This window comes from Grampus griseus (assembly GCF_964374135.1).
Source record: "Grampus griseus genome assembly, chromosome: 2".
Classification (NCBI taxonomy): domain Eukaryota; kingdom Metazoa; phylum Chordata; class Mammalia; order Artiodactyla; family Delphinidae; genus Grampus; species Grampus griseus.
This window is the reverse complement of record NC_139018.1, coordinates 136,265,961-136,280,079: the sequence shown is the minus strand read 5'-3', so window position 1 is coordinate 136,280,079 and position 14,119 is coordinate 136,265,961. Positions and strand designations below refer to the sequence as shown.

At 37.2% G+C, this 14,119-nt stretch overlaps 1 protein-coding gene across 3 annotated transcripts in view; it reads right to left on the bottom strand.

The window, feature by feature from the left end:
* Positions 1 to 14,119, bottom strand: part of AGBL1 (AGBL carboxypeptidase 1) — a 775,280-nt gene that overhangs the window by 319,976 nt on the left and 441,185 nt on the right. For all 3 annotated transcript variants that reach the window (XM_082681486.1, XM_082681485.1, XM_082681484.1), the window contains exon 19: positions 1,894 to 2,023. In XM_082681486.1, the coding sequence (XP_082537612.1) occupies positions 1,894 to 2,023 (130 nt within the window). The remainder of the gene's footprint in view (positions 1 to 1,893; positions 2,024 to 14,119) is intronic.

Here is a 14,119-nt window from a genome sequence, read left to right as displayed (position 1 = left end):
CTGGACCTCAGGCAATGTGAGAAGGCTGACGCTGACAATGTGATATATGGTGGGGTTCTTGTGCCGCAAAGTGTCAGTTTGACCTCTGAGGGTCTGGAAACTGAGTAACTAAGCTCAGCCACGTGGGAAACCATGGCTACAAAATAACCCCTGATAAAAAGTCCTGGACACCGAGGCTCAGGGGAGCTTCCCCGGTTAGCAACACTCTACCTGTTATTACACATCATTGCTGGAGAATTAAGCACTGTCCATACAACTCCCCTGGGAGCAGACACCTGGACTTATACCTGACTCTCCTTGACTCTGCTCTCAGTGCTTTTTACCTTTGCTGATTATAATCTGTATCCTTTCACTGTAATAAACTGTAATTATGAGCAGAAAAACTATTCTGGGTTCTGTGAGTCTTTCCAGGGAATCACCAAACCTGAAGGTAGTCTTGAGGACACGCCAACACATCCTCTCAAAGAGTAAGTGTTGAAGAAAGATGGAGTTCTGGGTGGAAAACCAGATCAGAACTGAATCTCAACTCTGCCGTACGCTTCCTGGTGATGCCAAGGAAATCACTTGACCTCTTAATCTTTTTGAGAGTTAAATAAGCTTCTATATTAGATATTCACCCATTATTTCACTAGATATTCATTGAATGTGACACTGTTTTGATGACATAGTACATGGTCAAAATTTGGCTAATGGTAGAGGTAATTGTCTGAGTTGGTTCATCCGTGAGCTTTTCCACATTAGTTTAAGTTCCTTAGGTTAGGTAAGCACTCTAAATTTGGACATATGCTCCTCTGCACTTTTGCAGACAGATATGTTCACAGTTTGTAGTCAATAAATGATCAGTAAAGCAATTATACTCCAATAAAGATGTTAAAAAATACAAATAAAATAAATGAACAGTTTCATACAGTTACTTAGCTAGTATTGCGTCCTATCTTATCTTGAGCCTAAGCCTCTGGATGCATATAGTCTGTTTTTTATCAATTGCTAAGTTACTATAGGCTTGGGAGAAAAGCCTACACATGAAAGTGCCTAGCACAGTGCCAGAATCATCGTTGGAATTTAATAAGTACTAGTTGAATGTCAATCTGAACATCTAGAGGATTTTTTTCCAAGTAATATTTGGAAAAAATACCATTTCCTTTCTTGAACAATAACTGAAAAAAAACATAAATAGACCCAGGAAATGGGATGAAATGCAATTTTTTGCCCAGTTTTCACCAATGAGTATTGAACTACTGCTTTGCTCCTATTGTTGGTTAAATTGTTTCCCAAAAAGATATGTTGAAGCTCTAATTCTCAGTCCTTATGAATGTGACCTTATTTGGAAAAAGATTCTTTACAGATGTAATCAAGTTAAGAGGAGACCGTATTGAATTAGGGTGGACCCTAGTCCAGTGTCTGCTATCCTGATAAGAAAAGGGCAATTTCTACACAGACACACAGAGGGCAAGGATGGCCATGTGAAGACAGAGGCAGAGAGTGGAATTGTGCCCCGCCCACCCAAGCCAAGGGATGCTAAGGATTGCTGGCAATCACCAGAAGCCAGGAAGAGGCAATGAAGGGTTATTTCCCATAGCCTTCAGAGAGATCAGAGCCTGCTGACACTTTAATCTCCAGACCTCTAGCCTCCAGAAATGTGAGAGAATATGTTTTTGTTGTTTTAAGCCACCCAGTTTGTGGTACTTCGTTATGGCAGCCTTAGGAATTGAATACACACACACACACACACACACACACACACACACACACACACACTTTACAGCTTGTCACACACAGGACTTTGGCTTGTGTCTGGTCTTCCTGCCTGGACAGAATGTATTCTGCCTCCTGGGAGGTGGAAGGAACCAAGCAAGAGTGTAGAAGCAGAAGGAAGTGAAGGCAGTAACTCACCATGGGACGCCGGCCGATGCTGCCCAGGTAGTGCAGGAGCCCTTTGGCGTGGTAAATTGTGGGCTGCAGATGGGCACTGGGAGAGAGCCACTGTCTGTTCAAATCCCCTCCTCTCAGTGAGCATCTGTGGCTGCAGGAACAAACAACAAGTAAATAAATACACGTTTAGAAGAAAATAAAGCTCGACAAGACAAACAATTAAACTAACGAATCTAACTTCCTTCTGTCTTCTTCTCAATTGACATCAATTGAAGTTGTCCAGAAAGATGCATATCTGGCCTCTAATCTCCCAATGTGCCGTGATTATTCACAGCCCCTAAAAGAACTTAGAAACCATATTTAACTTGATTTGGGGTCACCAGAGTTTGAAGGCAAAGTTTGAGAAATGTTCCCTGCTATACAACACATCCATGGAGAACAAATTCAATAAATTTCTCTAGGCTCTGGGACCTTCAGTTCTACAAATAATTAAGTTGAGCTCAATCTATCATGCTGGGCATATTACATATGATATTTCTAGGTGGCCCAGTAACTCTCGATATTACTGCACCCCAATGAAGAGACTGACACTTAGAAATGGTTAAATAAATGGCCCGAGGTCACATAACTTAGAGCTAGGCTGTTCATCCAGGTCTGTTTCCCTCTGAAAAAAAGCATAAGGCTCTTCCTCCTATCACATTGCTTCTGCCCACCCTGTCCATACAGATGACACAGAAAGCTTGACATTTACTCAGAGAGCCAGACTATCATTTTCAGAGACATCATCATGGAATATTAGCTCTAGAAATGAGCTTAAAATCATACATCTCCTCATCTGGGAAAAGGGGATGTTCATGTTTGAAAGAATCAAGTTGCTTTACAAAGGTGACACAGCTGGTGAGTGAGAACAGTGACTGCAATTCAGAGGGAAGGAAGCTGAGTTGCTGAGTGACAGGTAAGGTCATCCTAAAAGCCAAGGACGACCATAAATTACCAAGCACAGCCCATTCTCCAGGGAGGCAACCAGAAGTCCTGCTGAGACATTGTTTATTCGATAGGGCTAAGGATCAAGGTACCACAGATTAGGAGGAAGCAGTGCAGTACTTCCATGGCCTAGTCCTCCCAACCCCCTACCCTAATCCCTATCGCCACCTCCTGCTGCTCTTGTCTTTCCATACTTCAGCTTGATCAAACTGCACAGTTCTCTGAGCAATTGTGCCTACTGGTCTCATTGCCAGGACTCTTCAAAGCTCTATCCCTTCCCACCTATTCAACATTCAGGGATCAGCCCTGCAGGGAAACTCTCCCTGATCACCAGGCCATTACATTCTGCTCCTATTTGTTGCAATAGCATCCTGGGACAACCTTCATCAGAGTTCTTATAAAAACCTTTTTAGATTTTTTTTTTTAATTTCTTTTTATTTCTCTTACATTTGCAGTTAGACTGTAAGCTTCCCAGAGGCAGAAACAGTTTCTTTGTTACCATCAAAACCTTAATATAGTAACTGTCAGAGTTGGTATTCAGTAAATAATTTGGAGTGAAAAAAATGTACTAGATTTAAATGTAGAATCACATACGTTTTCTGTTTAAAGAAAAAACACTATTTTTCAATAAACCTTGGAGGCGGAAGGAAAAAGGTTCAGCCTCCTCCTTTCACCACTTTTTCATCTCATGTTTCTGAAATTATCTTTAAATATTAGTTTCCTGCTGCTTGCTAGCCCCTCTTACAGCTCACTGGAAACTGAAAATCATTAGATTAATCATTTATCCCGATTTCACCATTAACATATTTTGACTTGCGAAATGGGAGGTTTTTTGCATCTACCTCTCTGACTTTTTTGTTCTTTTCTTGCTTTCCACCCCCCACTTCCTCTTTTTAATAGCAATGACATCTAGAAATAGGGTTTCTGCCTGATGACCAAGGATGAAGGTAAAATACAAAGCAGATTTTTGGAAAGAAGCAAATAACAAGGAAAGAAGCCAGTGTCCCAGACTTTCTCCTGAGCTTATTTGCTGAGTTTAAATGAATTTCTTTTCTCAAATCAAGGTACTTGCAGGCACAAAATCCCAGAGCCTCAGGATTTTCTTTAACTGCTCTGTGATTCTCCTTGCCTTGACCTGGATTCTCATCAACACTGGGGATTTCTTTTTTCTTTGTAACATCAAAAGTAATGAAATCAGTGAAGGCCCCTTAAAAGCATTTCTGTTTGTAGAAATGAAAATGCAAGCATTGTATGTGTCCAACAGCCAGCAATTCCATGCAACTCTCTCTACCTCTTCTTTCCATATGTTCCACAAAGACCAAGTTCAAGAGCAATGTCCACATGGAAATGACTTTACCAAACAGCAGATATACTGTTCTAGATTACAGTTCTTCAAAAAATAGGAAAGAAAAAGTTTTGTGTTGAAATCAGAATGAGCCTGAGTGTTAGTTAAGGAGATCAAGTCTCAACTCCCAGCTCTGTCACCAGATATAGGGTTGGGGGCCCCTTTGAGAGTCAATATTGTCATATGCAAAAGAATATAAGTATAACCTATCTCCTAGGATTATTCTGAGGGTTAAATTAAATGATCTCTATTTTAGATATCTCCATGGAGAAATACCTACATAACTCTATCATCACCCTTGTCTATGTCCATGTCATGTCCACACCTATATACACATGCACGTCTCCATCTATAGCTGTATCTACATCCTCATCCACATCTACAATACTCAGGGACACATAGCACCACTTGGACTATGTTCATTAGTTCCTTATCTCATCCTAATATTTTTCCTTTTGAATAATAATCAGAGAGCTATATGCAGGTTGATTGGAAGGGAGTAGAATCTTGGCTAGGAACCCCAAACCAGAGGCTGTGGTTAGTTTTAAGTTCAAGTTGACTTGAGCACTTTTAATGGTGGAAGCAATGAGACTGAAGAGAAAAGAAGTTATCTAAGGAAAAAATGCAAGGATATAACAATATAGACTGCTGAATGGACTATTTAATATACCAAGCGGGCCATTAAATAGTACCAAGAGGAGGATGGCATCTAAGATTGACTAGGTACATGGATTTGGAGAGAAACTGAGCCAATGTGAGACTTAGGCAAGCTGTTAGTTGGGTATAAATTTTGTTTCACAATGGTGGAGACAATGATGCATTCCTTTGGTATACGTAGGTTGTATGAACTTGGGAAACCCATATGTGTGTATTTGTATTCAGCGCTCTGTGCGTGGCTATGATTTTGAGAGTAACTCTGTGTGTGCCTATGGCTTCTGCAGTTCCTAGATCTCGGCAATTGTAGATTATTACAATATGTACTACACCTAACTTGAGTGCTTTTCCTTTTAAAGCAAATACATTTTCTTCCAATCTCCAAATCAATTTGGCATTTTGTGTTAATAATATCAGAGATTCATGCAGTCAGGAGAACTGCTGCCACTCTTCCTGGGGATTTGTTTTAAGCATTTGAAGAGGAAATGCACCCCATCTTATTATCTACTGTAGCATTTCTGAAATGACAGCTGCTCCCTCTATGTGGAGAGAATTAGCAGATGGACAGCTATGACTGGTTGGCAATAAATTCAGTGCCTCTAATTTCTGAAAAGGGGTCATCCCTCAAATAGAGTTTGAAGTCCTGCTTTGCTTATAAGGAGAATAAAATGGTGAGCATTGCTATTTTTTTCCCCACTGAAAATTGCAAACTTACAGAGCAGGGGAAAAAAGCACTTCCTTTTGGTTTTCACAGGGGGAAGTCATTTGATCCAAATAGTCCTCATTTCTTAAAAGAAAAGCTTTGGTTTAACTACAGTCTAGTTTAAGGTAAAGCTTAGATGCACAAAGTATGCTAGGTCTAGGGTGACCAACCATCCAGTTTGTCCTGGAATGTTGCAGTTATAGCCTTGAAATTCCTATATTTCCCAAGAAACCCCTCAATTCCTCGTGAACAGAGGGGTTTCAAAGGTAGGATCCCTGACCAGAGTTGGGTTTGATTGTTTTAACTGACTTTGAATGTTTTAGTTGAGGTACACTCTCCCCCAACCTCAGGCACCTTTGCTCCCTATTTTTACCTCTGAGTGTTTTATGTATATATTATGAGCCTGCTTTTTTTAGGTATTTGCAGCCCGTGTCTAGGATGTCTCTCTAACCATTAAACCTGCAGGTTTTGGTAGGATAAATTCCTTCCCTTAAAAAAAAAAAAGAAAAAAGGCTTGTCGTTTCCTGAAAATATGGTCATTTTATGACCAAAAAAAAAACAAAACCTCAGTCAAAATTATAAAAAATGAATCAGAAGGGCCAGTCCTAAGAGGTCACTGAATAAAAGCCACCAACTTCATGGTAACCTAAGGATAGCCTTAAAGGTCAGACAGTCTAAAGGGAAATGATGTCACTGTAAACCAGTTTCTTAAGACTAATTGTGGATTTTATGTATCTGCTAAGAACAGGGCTTATCCTGACCAGAGAATGGGAAATAAACCATATAACCAAAGGCCTTGACAAGCACACCCTGACCTACCAGGACCCCTGAAGCAAAGAAAGAACCACAAGCCAGAGGAAGAAAGAGGAAAAAGTGAGTTGCTTCCTGAAAGACCATCTATAAAGCTGCAGTCAGACAATAAAATGACTCAAAAATCTCCCATCCATCCGTGCCTGATAAAAGGAGAGATGGGGCCCATCAGACTGAATGAGTGATGCCAGGCTTGCTGATACAAGTGCCTGCGGCACACCAAGCTCTGAAGTCTAAAGAGAGGTAGCGTGCTTGAGACTTAGCAAATGTCTGAAGAGACATCCCCCCTACCTTCCCACCTCATTTTCCCCACTATTGTATTAGTCTTTTCCATGTTTTAATTTGAAAACCAATATAGAGTTAAGATGAAAATGTGTTTTCTCCAAGTTATTTTGACAAGCCTGGTTTCATAATATCATTCAAACATCCAATGGAACAATTCAAAAGATAACAACGTGAGGACAAGGTGAAATCAGGTCAGACCAGATTAAGGGGTGGGCAAATATAGGTGAGCCCTACACTATCACTTGTATAAATCAGGAATATGTAACGAGTTAATTCACATTTCTACATAGCACTTGATCCCATATACAACTGACTCAATAAAAATATGTATCACTCCCATTGAAACAGTTAATACTCTAAGGTTAAAGTTTCTAAAGCTATGTCTTGAGACCTTTGTCTGTGCCAACAATTCTGAGACCAGTCAGGGTGTCAGTAATCACTTGAGGTCACCTATTACAACTGGCTGACATTTTGGACCACATAATATTATTTACCAGATATGAGTAAGAATAATTCATTTAATTTATGAAATTTTAAATACATTAATAATCTTCACAAAAAGTTGTCAGAATGGGAAATTATAAAAAGCATGTCCAAAAACCAAGAACTAATGATTATCTCCATAATGTTAAAAAATTAAAAAATAATCTTTTGAAAAAATCCAACACTCATTCCTGAGAAAGACAATCAGAAAATAAGAATTGGTGGATACTTTCTGTGTCATATGTATGTGTTTAAAAAGTATGCATCGGGCTTCCCTGGTGGCGCAGTGGTTGACAGTCCGCCTGCCGATGTAGGGGACGCGGGTTCGTGCCCCAGTCTGGGAAGATCCCACATGCCGCGGAGCGGCTGGGCCCGTGAGCCATGGCCGCTGAGCCTGCGCGTCCGGAGCCTGTGCTCCGCAACAGGAGAGGCCACAACAGTGACAGGCCTGCATACCGCAAAAAAAAAAAAAAAAAAAGTATGCATCAATTCTGCTTCTACATATATATATGAATATAATGACATATTTTTTATATTATGACCTAGAAAACCAATGACTAACTCAATAAATAATTCAGTAAGGTAATGGGAAATAATATTACAATACAGAAGAAAATGCTCATATAAGAGAGTCGTTGAATAATTTGATGCATTTAAAAACTGGAGTATTGTGCAGCTATTAAATGAAGAAGAAGGTATCTATGAACTAATATGGAATGGTGATTTTCATGGTATAAAGTTAAATGATAAAACGTTATGTAAAATATAAAAAGCATATTTAAGACTGAAGGAGACATTAGACAATACACATACATCTATTCGTTTGTGCAAAAAATACAAGATAAATCAGAAACTAATAAGATTGATTACTTACAGAAGGCAGATGGAAATAGGATATAAAGTATGGATGAATGGGAATGGGGTAGGAGGAATAAAGGGCTAGTGACACCTCTCTGATCATACCTTTCTGTATTGTTCTAACTTTTAGAATCATGTTAATGTTTCATATACTTATGTGAATAAATAAATATAATGAGAAAACCATGAATAGAACTCCAAATGGATTAGTTACAAATAAACAAACTATGGCAAATAAATAACACTTATGGAAGTAGGAAGGAAATAACTGACTCAAGTAACTTTAGAAAAAAATATTGTTGCTATATACTCTAAAGCTAAAGACAAAAACAATAGTACACAAGTGTGTTTTTCACAGCAGTATTCAATTCTGAGCTACCAATTCTAAGACTGCTTTGGATGTATTCTAGAACTGAGTAAACAAGTAACTTAATTATGAGTAATAACAACCAGTTTTCTCATAGTCACAAAAAGGAGTTATAAATAAAGAATTAACTCTGTAGTGTTGTACTGGAATCAGAAGTTATCAGCATGAACTCATGGTTTCCTACAGAGAGATAGATAAAGAAATAGATATAAAAGTATGTGTATTGTGTGTGTGTGTGTGTGTGTGTGTTCATGCATTTATTTCCTAGCTCTGTCTACTAGAAGAAGCTAGAAACAATAACCCCCTTGTAGCAATGAACATATAAAATGCTCAGATCACATTTTCTAAGTATCATTATTTAATCAAAGAAATCAGGGCTTCTTGAAGTAATGCCTGGGTGAGGAAAGAAGAATATAAGTCTAGAATGTATTATGATGCCTGAAATTTTAAAAGTACTCAAAAATAATGGGAACATATTGAAATGACAGAGGAATCAATTTTAAGGGAATCCCAATAACCAAATGTGGTAAGATCTGAACAATAAAATCAATAATAATAAAAGTAATAATAATATATTATTATCCATAAATAAAGTAAATATTTATAAGTTTGTACTGATATAAATAAATAAAGGAATAGCTCTTCATTTGAGTAGAATTCCAATTAGTAAATATAGAAGGAGTGAAGGAAAATAAAGTTATTACTTGATAAATATCATAATAGTAATTGTTGCAAGCAAGAATCATCAATGGATGCTAAAATTAGTGGGTGAAAGTATTATGAGTAACAGAATATTTACACAGACTTGGAATATCTCCCCATAAGATACTTATTAATATCAAAGGGAAAAAAATACTAAATTTATGGTGAAGAAACACAGCAGATAATGCCGTAATCAACTGATCAAAGATAACATCACCATTAGAAATACATAGCAATGTCATATATCCAATGATACGGTGCACTGAGAAGGGCAGAGCATCACCTATGTGATGCTTTTGCCAGAAATACAGGATGTGAATTTACTCATCAGACAAACCCAAATTAAGGTGTATTCTCGAAATAACAGACCAGAACTCATAAAACATGTCCAGATCAAGAAAAACAAAAAAAGGATGAGAAGCTCTTCTAGATTGGAGGAGATTAAGAAGACATGAATACTAAATGCATTGTTATGATTGGGGAAAGGGACTTTATTGGCACAATTGGCGAAATATGAATAATGTCTGTAGAGTAGTTAAGACTAGTGTCTTGATGTTATTTTCATCATCATACGGTGGATATGAGAGATGTTAGCATCTGGGGAAGATGGATAAAAACTATACAGGGTTTTTTTGTACAATTATTAGAACTTTTCGGACAGATGCCCATTATTTCAAAATAAACACTTAAAAGATTTTTAAAAGTCAAAATTTTAAAGGGAAGAAGTTCTACACTTCATGAAAAAAAATACATGTAACAATTTTAAAAACTCAGAAATGAGGTAACTCAATAAACAGTTAGAAAAAGAAAATATAACTTTGTAAATGAAACCTAGACTAGAAAGAATATGAGTGAATCAATACAAATCATGCCTTATGAGAAAAATGTGAAAAGAAAAAGTTTTAATCCTAAGGAAACAAAGAGATGAAAAGGATTTAAGAGAAAATGACACATAATGACACACTGAAGATAGGCAAACAGTGACCAATGTAATACGAGCAGATAAGAAAGAAAACAAAGCTAAGGATCAGAACAAATACTATACTAAAAATACTAAAAAACCTATACTGAGAAAACTCACATAAAATAATCAAAAAATTAAAACTACGTATTGAAATAATTTATTACGTGTCTGAGATACATAATCTTGATCCAGAACCAACATCAAGACATTATCTAGTAATATTACTGGATATTAAAGAAAAAGAAAACTCATTGGGGAGCTAGGCAATAAAAGCAGGGGACTTAAAAAGGGAAAATTAGGTTATCCCTTTTTGACAGCAATGCATCAGAAGAAAATTGAATAGTGATATTCAAAGAATTAAATAAGACATTTAAGGAAAGAAAATAAGAGACAAAGATGTTTGTATCTAACAAAACTGATCTTCAAATACAAAGAGGGACAGACACATTGTTATTAATATTCAAGAACCCAGGGAATATTATTCCCATGATCCTGTCCTGAGAAATACATTAGACAACAAACTCCGATAACCAAAACGACCAGAGAGATATGGACATTTTCAATTTTTGTAAAGTAACCTGTGGATACCGATGCCACAGAATTTGTTTTACATGATTATAATAGTTCACTCCACCAGAAGTTCAGCCCTTTGAAGATAAGATTGGGTCTTGTCACATCTCTGAGTCTCTAGAACCCTGAAGAGCACCTGGCCTACAGAAATTATTTAATGAATGTATACTAATGTGAATAAAATGGAATTTAAATTGAATTTCTAATGTCCTAAATGAAGTATGCTTAAATAAATGTTTATTAAAGCAAAATCAGTTGCAAAGCAAAACAGTTTTAAGAACTTCAAATGCTTTCTGACACCACAAAAGCAAAAACACATTGTTCCCAGTGTTTATTTTTATCTTAGTTGTCATGTCTGTGATATAAAATAAAATGAATACTTATATTTCATTTAATATTGAAAGATCCCATCACTACATGAAAAACAAATAAGGTCCACCTCATCTATTTACATCAGGCCAGATGATTATAAAAGCTGTTTTTTCTCATCACCATCATAACTAACATGCATTGAGTGCCAGTCTTTTGTTAACTGCTTCTATGCCATTATCTCCACTAATCTTCACAACAACCCTACAGGCATTTGTTATTATAATTGCCACTTTGCAGATGAGGAAGTAGAAGTTTACAGAGGTTAAGTAATTTGTCTAAATTAGCATGAGTAGATTAGCTTCTGAATCCAGAGCAGACTGCATAATACAGAAGCAGGTTACTTACAAGGTGCCTAAAAGTCTTAACCACCATATAGACATATCAACCCAATGTCCTCAAGGGATGAAAGATGGGGGAGAAACCTACAGAAATGGACGACCTTTGCCTCCCATACCTACATGAACCAGTGTGTCTCAGCTTCCATCTGATTTGCACATTGAACTTTAGAGTCAAACTTTGAAGAAAGGATTACAACGTTTAATATGCTCATAATTGATGGCTTGTGAGTCCAGTGCCATTATTCGACCTAGCCTTAGAAGTCTTTTGACAATTTAGTCTCCAGTTGTCTCATATGTAAAATTAATACTCTCCTGCATACTTGACCAGTTGGTGTAAGGTATAAAATTATATTCAGAAGACAAAAGCATTGTATAAAAACACATGTTAGTCATTAATTCACCATATATTTATTGTTACAACATCTCCTATGTGTCAGATACTATTCTTATCCTGAGGAATACAGCAGTGAACAAGCCCTACTACTAGGAATCTGCATTCTGGGGATTATCATCGCATGGTAATTAAAGACAGACATATGTCCATCTTGTTTGTTAATTTTTCAGCACCAACTCAGCACAGTGACCAGCACATGGTAGGCAAATAATTCATCATGATCCAAGGAACTCCCCATTCTACTGCTGAAAAATTTCTTCTCTGGGCAGTCAATATCTAAATTAAAACTGCAGCTATTTTTTTTAAACTGTTAATTCAACAGATTTAATTATGGGATATTGATTTTTCCTGATCATCTCTGTCTTGGTAGGGGTCTCCATACTGCTACAGTCTAAAAATCCCTGTACTTCCCTTCTTAGAGAGAAATGCTTCATGAAAAAATTCCATGTAAAGCTCAAAACCATTAACATTGAGAAAAAGTTAAAAAATTCTTTTTCTAAAATTGAAATGTGAGTTTCATTCTCTTATCCTTAATGCGAGAGTTGATAAGTTTACAGCTGCAATTTCCCAAAGAAGCCCAGAAATTAGGGTCCTTTACTGGACCATAACACCAAATAACACCCCATGTTTCTCTTCCTGAATGGAATAAAATCATAGCTCTTTACTTGTTCCCTTTTTCTATGCCTCTGAAGCTTCTTTCATATTAAGGTAATTTTTCTTTATGGACCAGAAGGTATACTGGATATTTACAACTCCTTGATGTTCTGTAAGCCAAAAGGTTTACTCTAGAGAGTAAAACTCTTCCCTCTCCAGCTAACTAGTAGAGGTAGCAAGAAAAGCGATTCTCTGCTTTCTTCAGAGGATGTCAATGTGTTTAATTCTGGTGTATAATAAAATCCAGATGAGTCTCCTGGGGAAAGAAACAGAGATGTAGAAAAATAATTTCTGCTGATTGGGAGTTTCAGTAGCTAGGAAACATTCACCTCATCCCCTGAAAGCAATACTGACTGCCAATACCATCCTAGATAAAGGAATGAAGAGTATCATCCAGGAAGTCTGGTATTTCTTCTTCTTGAAGTCCTCGCAGGAGAAAGTAGAAAGATAGGAATGATACCACTTATAGTGCTGAAGAGAAAGTCAAAAGACTGAGTTTTAGCCTTGGCTTTGACACTTGCTTTCATATGATCTTAGACAAGTTCCTTGATTTTGTTGAATCAGAGCTGTCATTTGTTTAAAACAAATTAGGACACGTGATATTTAGCCAAGGAAACGCTCCTTTAAAAATCCATTACTCTAAGTAAAGACTTCTAAGAAAAGGGAAAAAGAGAAAAAGAGATACACAAGGAGAGAGGAGGGTAGAGAGGAGAGCTATACGGTTTTACTCTTTGAAACACAGATTCCTAAGGAGAAAAACTGTCCAAGATTTATCACCTAATACATGGATAGGAGCAATTGCCTCCACAATGGCTTTCTTATCTTCTATTTCTCATAACATTTCTCTCCCAACTTGACATAATTCCAAACTGATATTCAAATTCTTCCAGTGGCTTACCATTACCTACAAGAGGATGTATAAACTACTTTGGCATTCAAGATCTTCTACAAACTGGTCTCGGTTCAACAATCCAACTCTTGGTGAACATTCCTGTTTGCATCACCAGCAAATACTGTCCTGAACTTCTATTTAACTGAACTACATACTTAGATTATAAATCATTCGAGGATAAACTTTTCTTAAAAATTTGCTTCCATCCTTATTCTCAGTAATTTTATTACTGACCAACACAAAGCCAGTACTATAAGCAAGGCAGATGTCCTTGTTGTTTCCAAAATAGCTTGTGCTCTCCCAACTATCAAATCCTCTCAACTGCTGATGGAATCGTGTCTGAAATCGCACCCTTTTCTTTTTTTCTTAATCTACCCACCTTTCAGGAAACTTTTCAAACCCTGCCCCTTTCATGAGACTTTTTTTGACTGCTCCAATGTATACCAACAATTTCTCCAACCTCTGAACTCCCTTAGGAAAACACAATAGTGAAAAGTTTGTGTGTATAGTCAATAGAGTCAGGTCTGGTTCTGCAACTTGCTAGGTAAATTTGGCTAAATTATTTAACCTTGGTAAATTTAAGACTCCATAATATCAGATAAGAAGTATTCCTGCCTCTCAATCTCTACCTAAAGGAAGTAGTAGTATCCTACTCACAGATTATTGTTTGTCTCTTAGAATTAAGCAACAGACATACTGAAAGCACTTAGCAAAATACTTAGTAAATGCTCACTGACAAACAATAAATGTTTAATTTTTTTTTTTTTTTTTTTTTTGCGGTACGCGGGCCTCTCACTGTTGGGGCCTCTCCCGTTGCGGAGCACAGGCTCCGGACACGCAGGCTCAGTGGCCACGGCTCACGGGACTAGCCA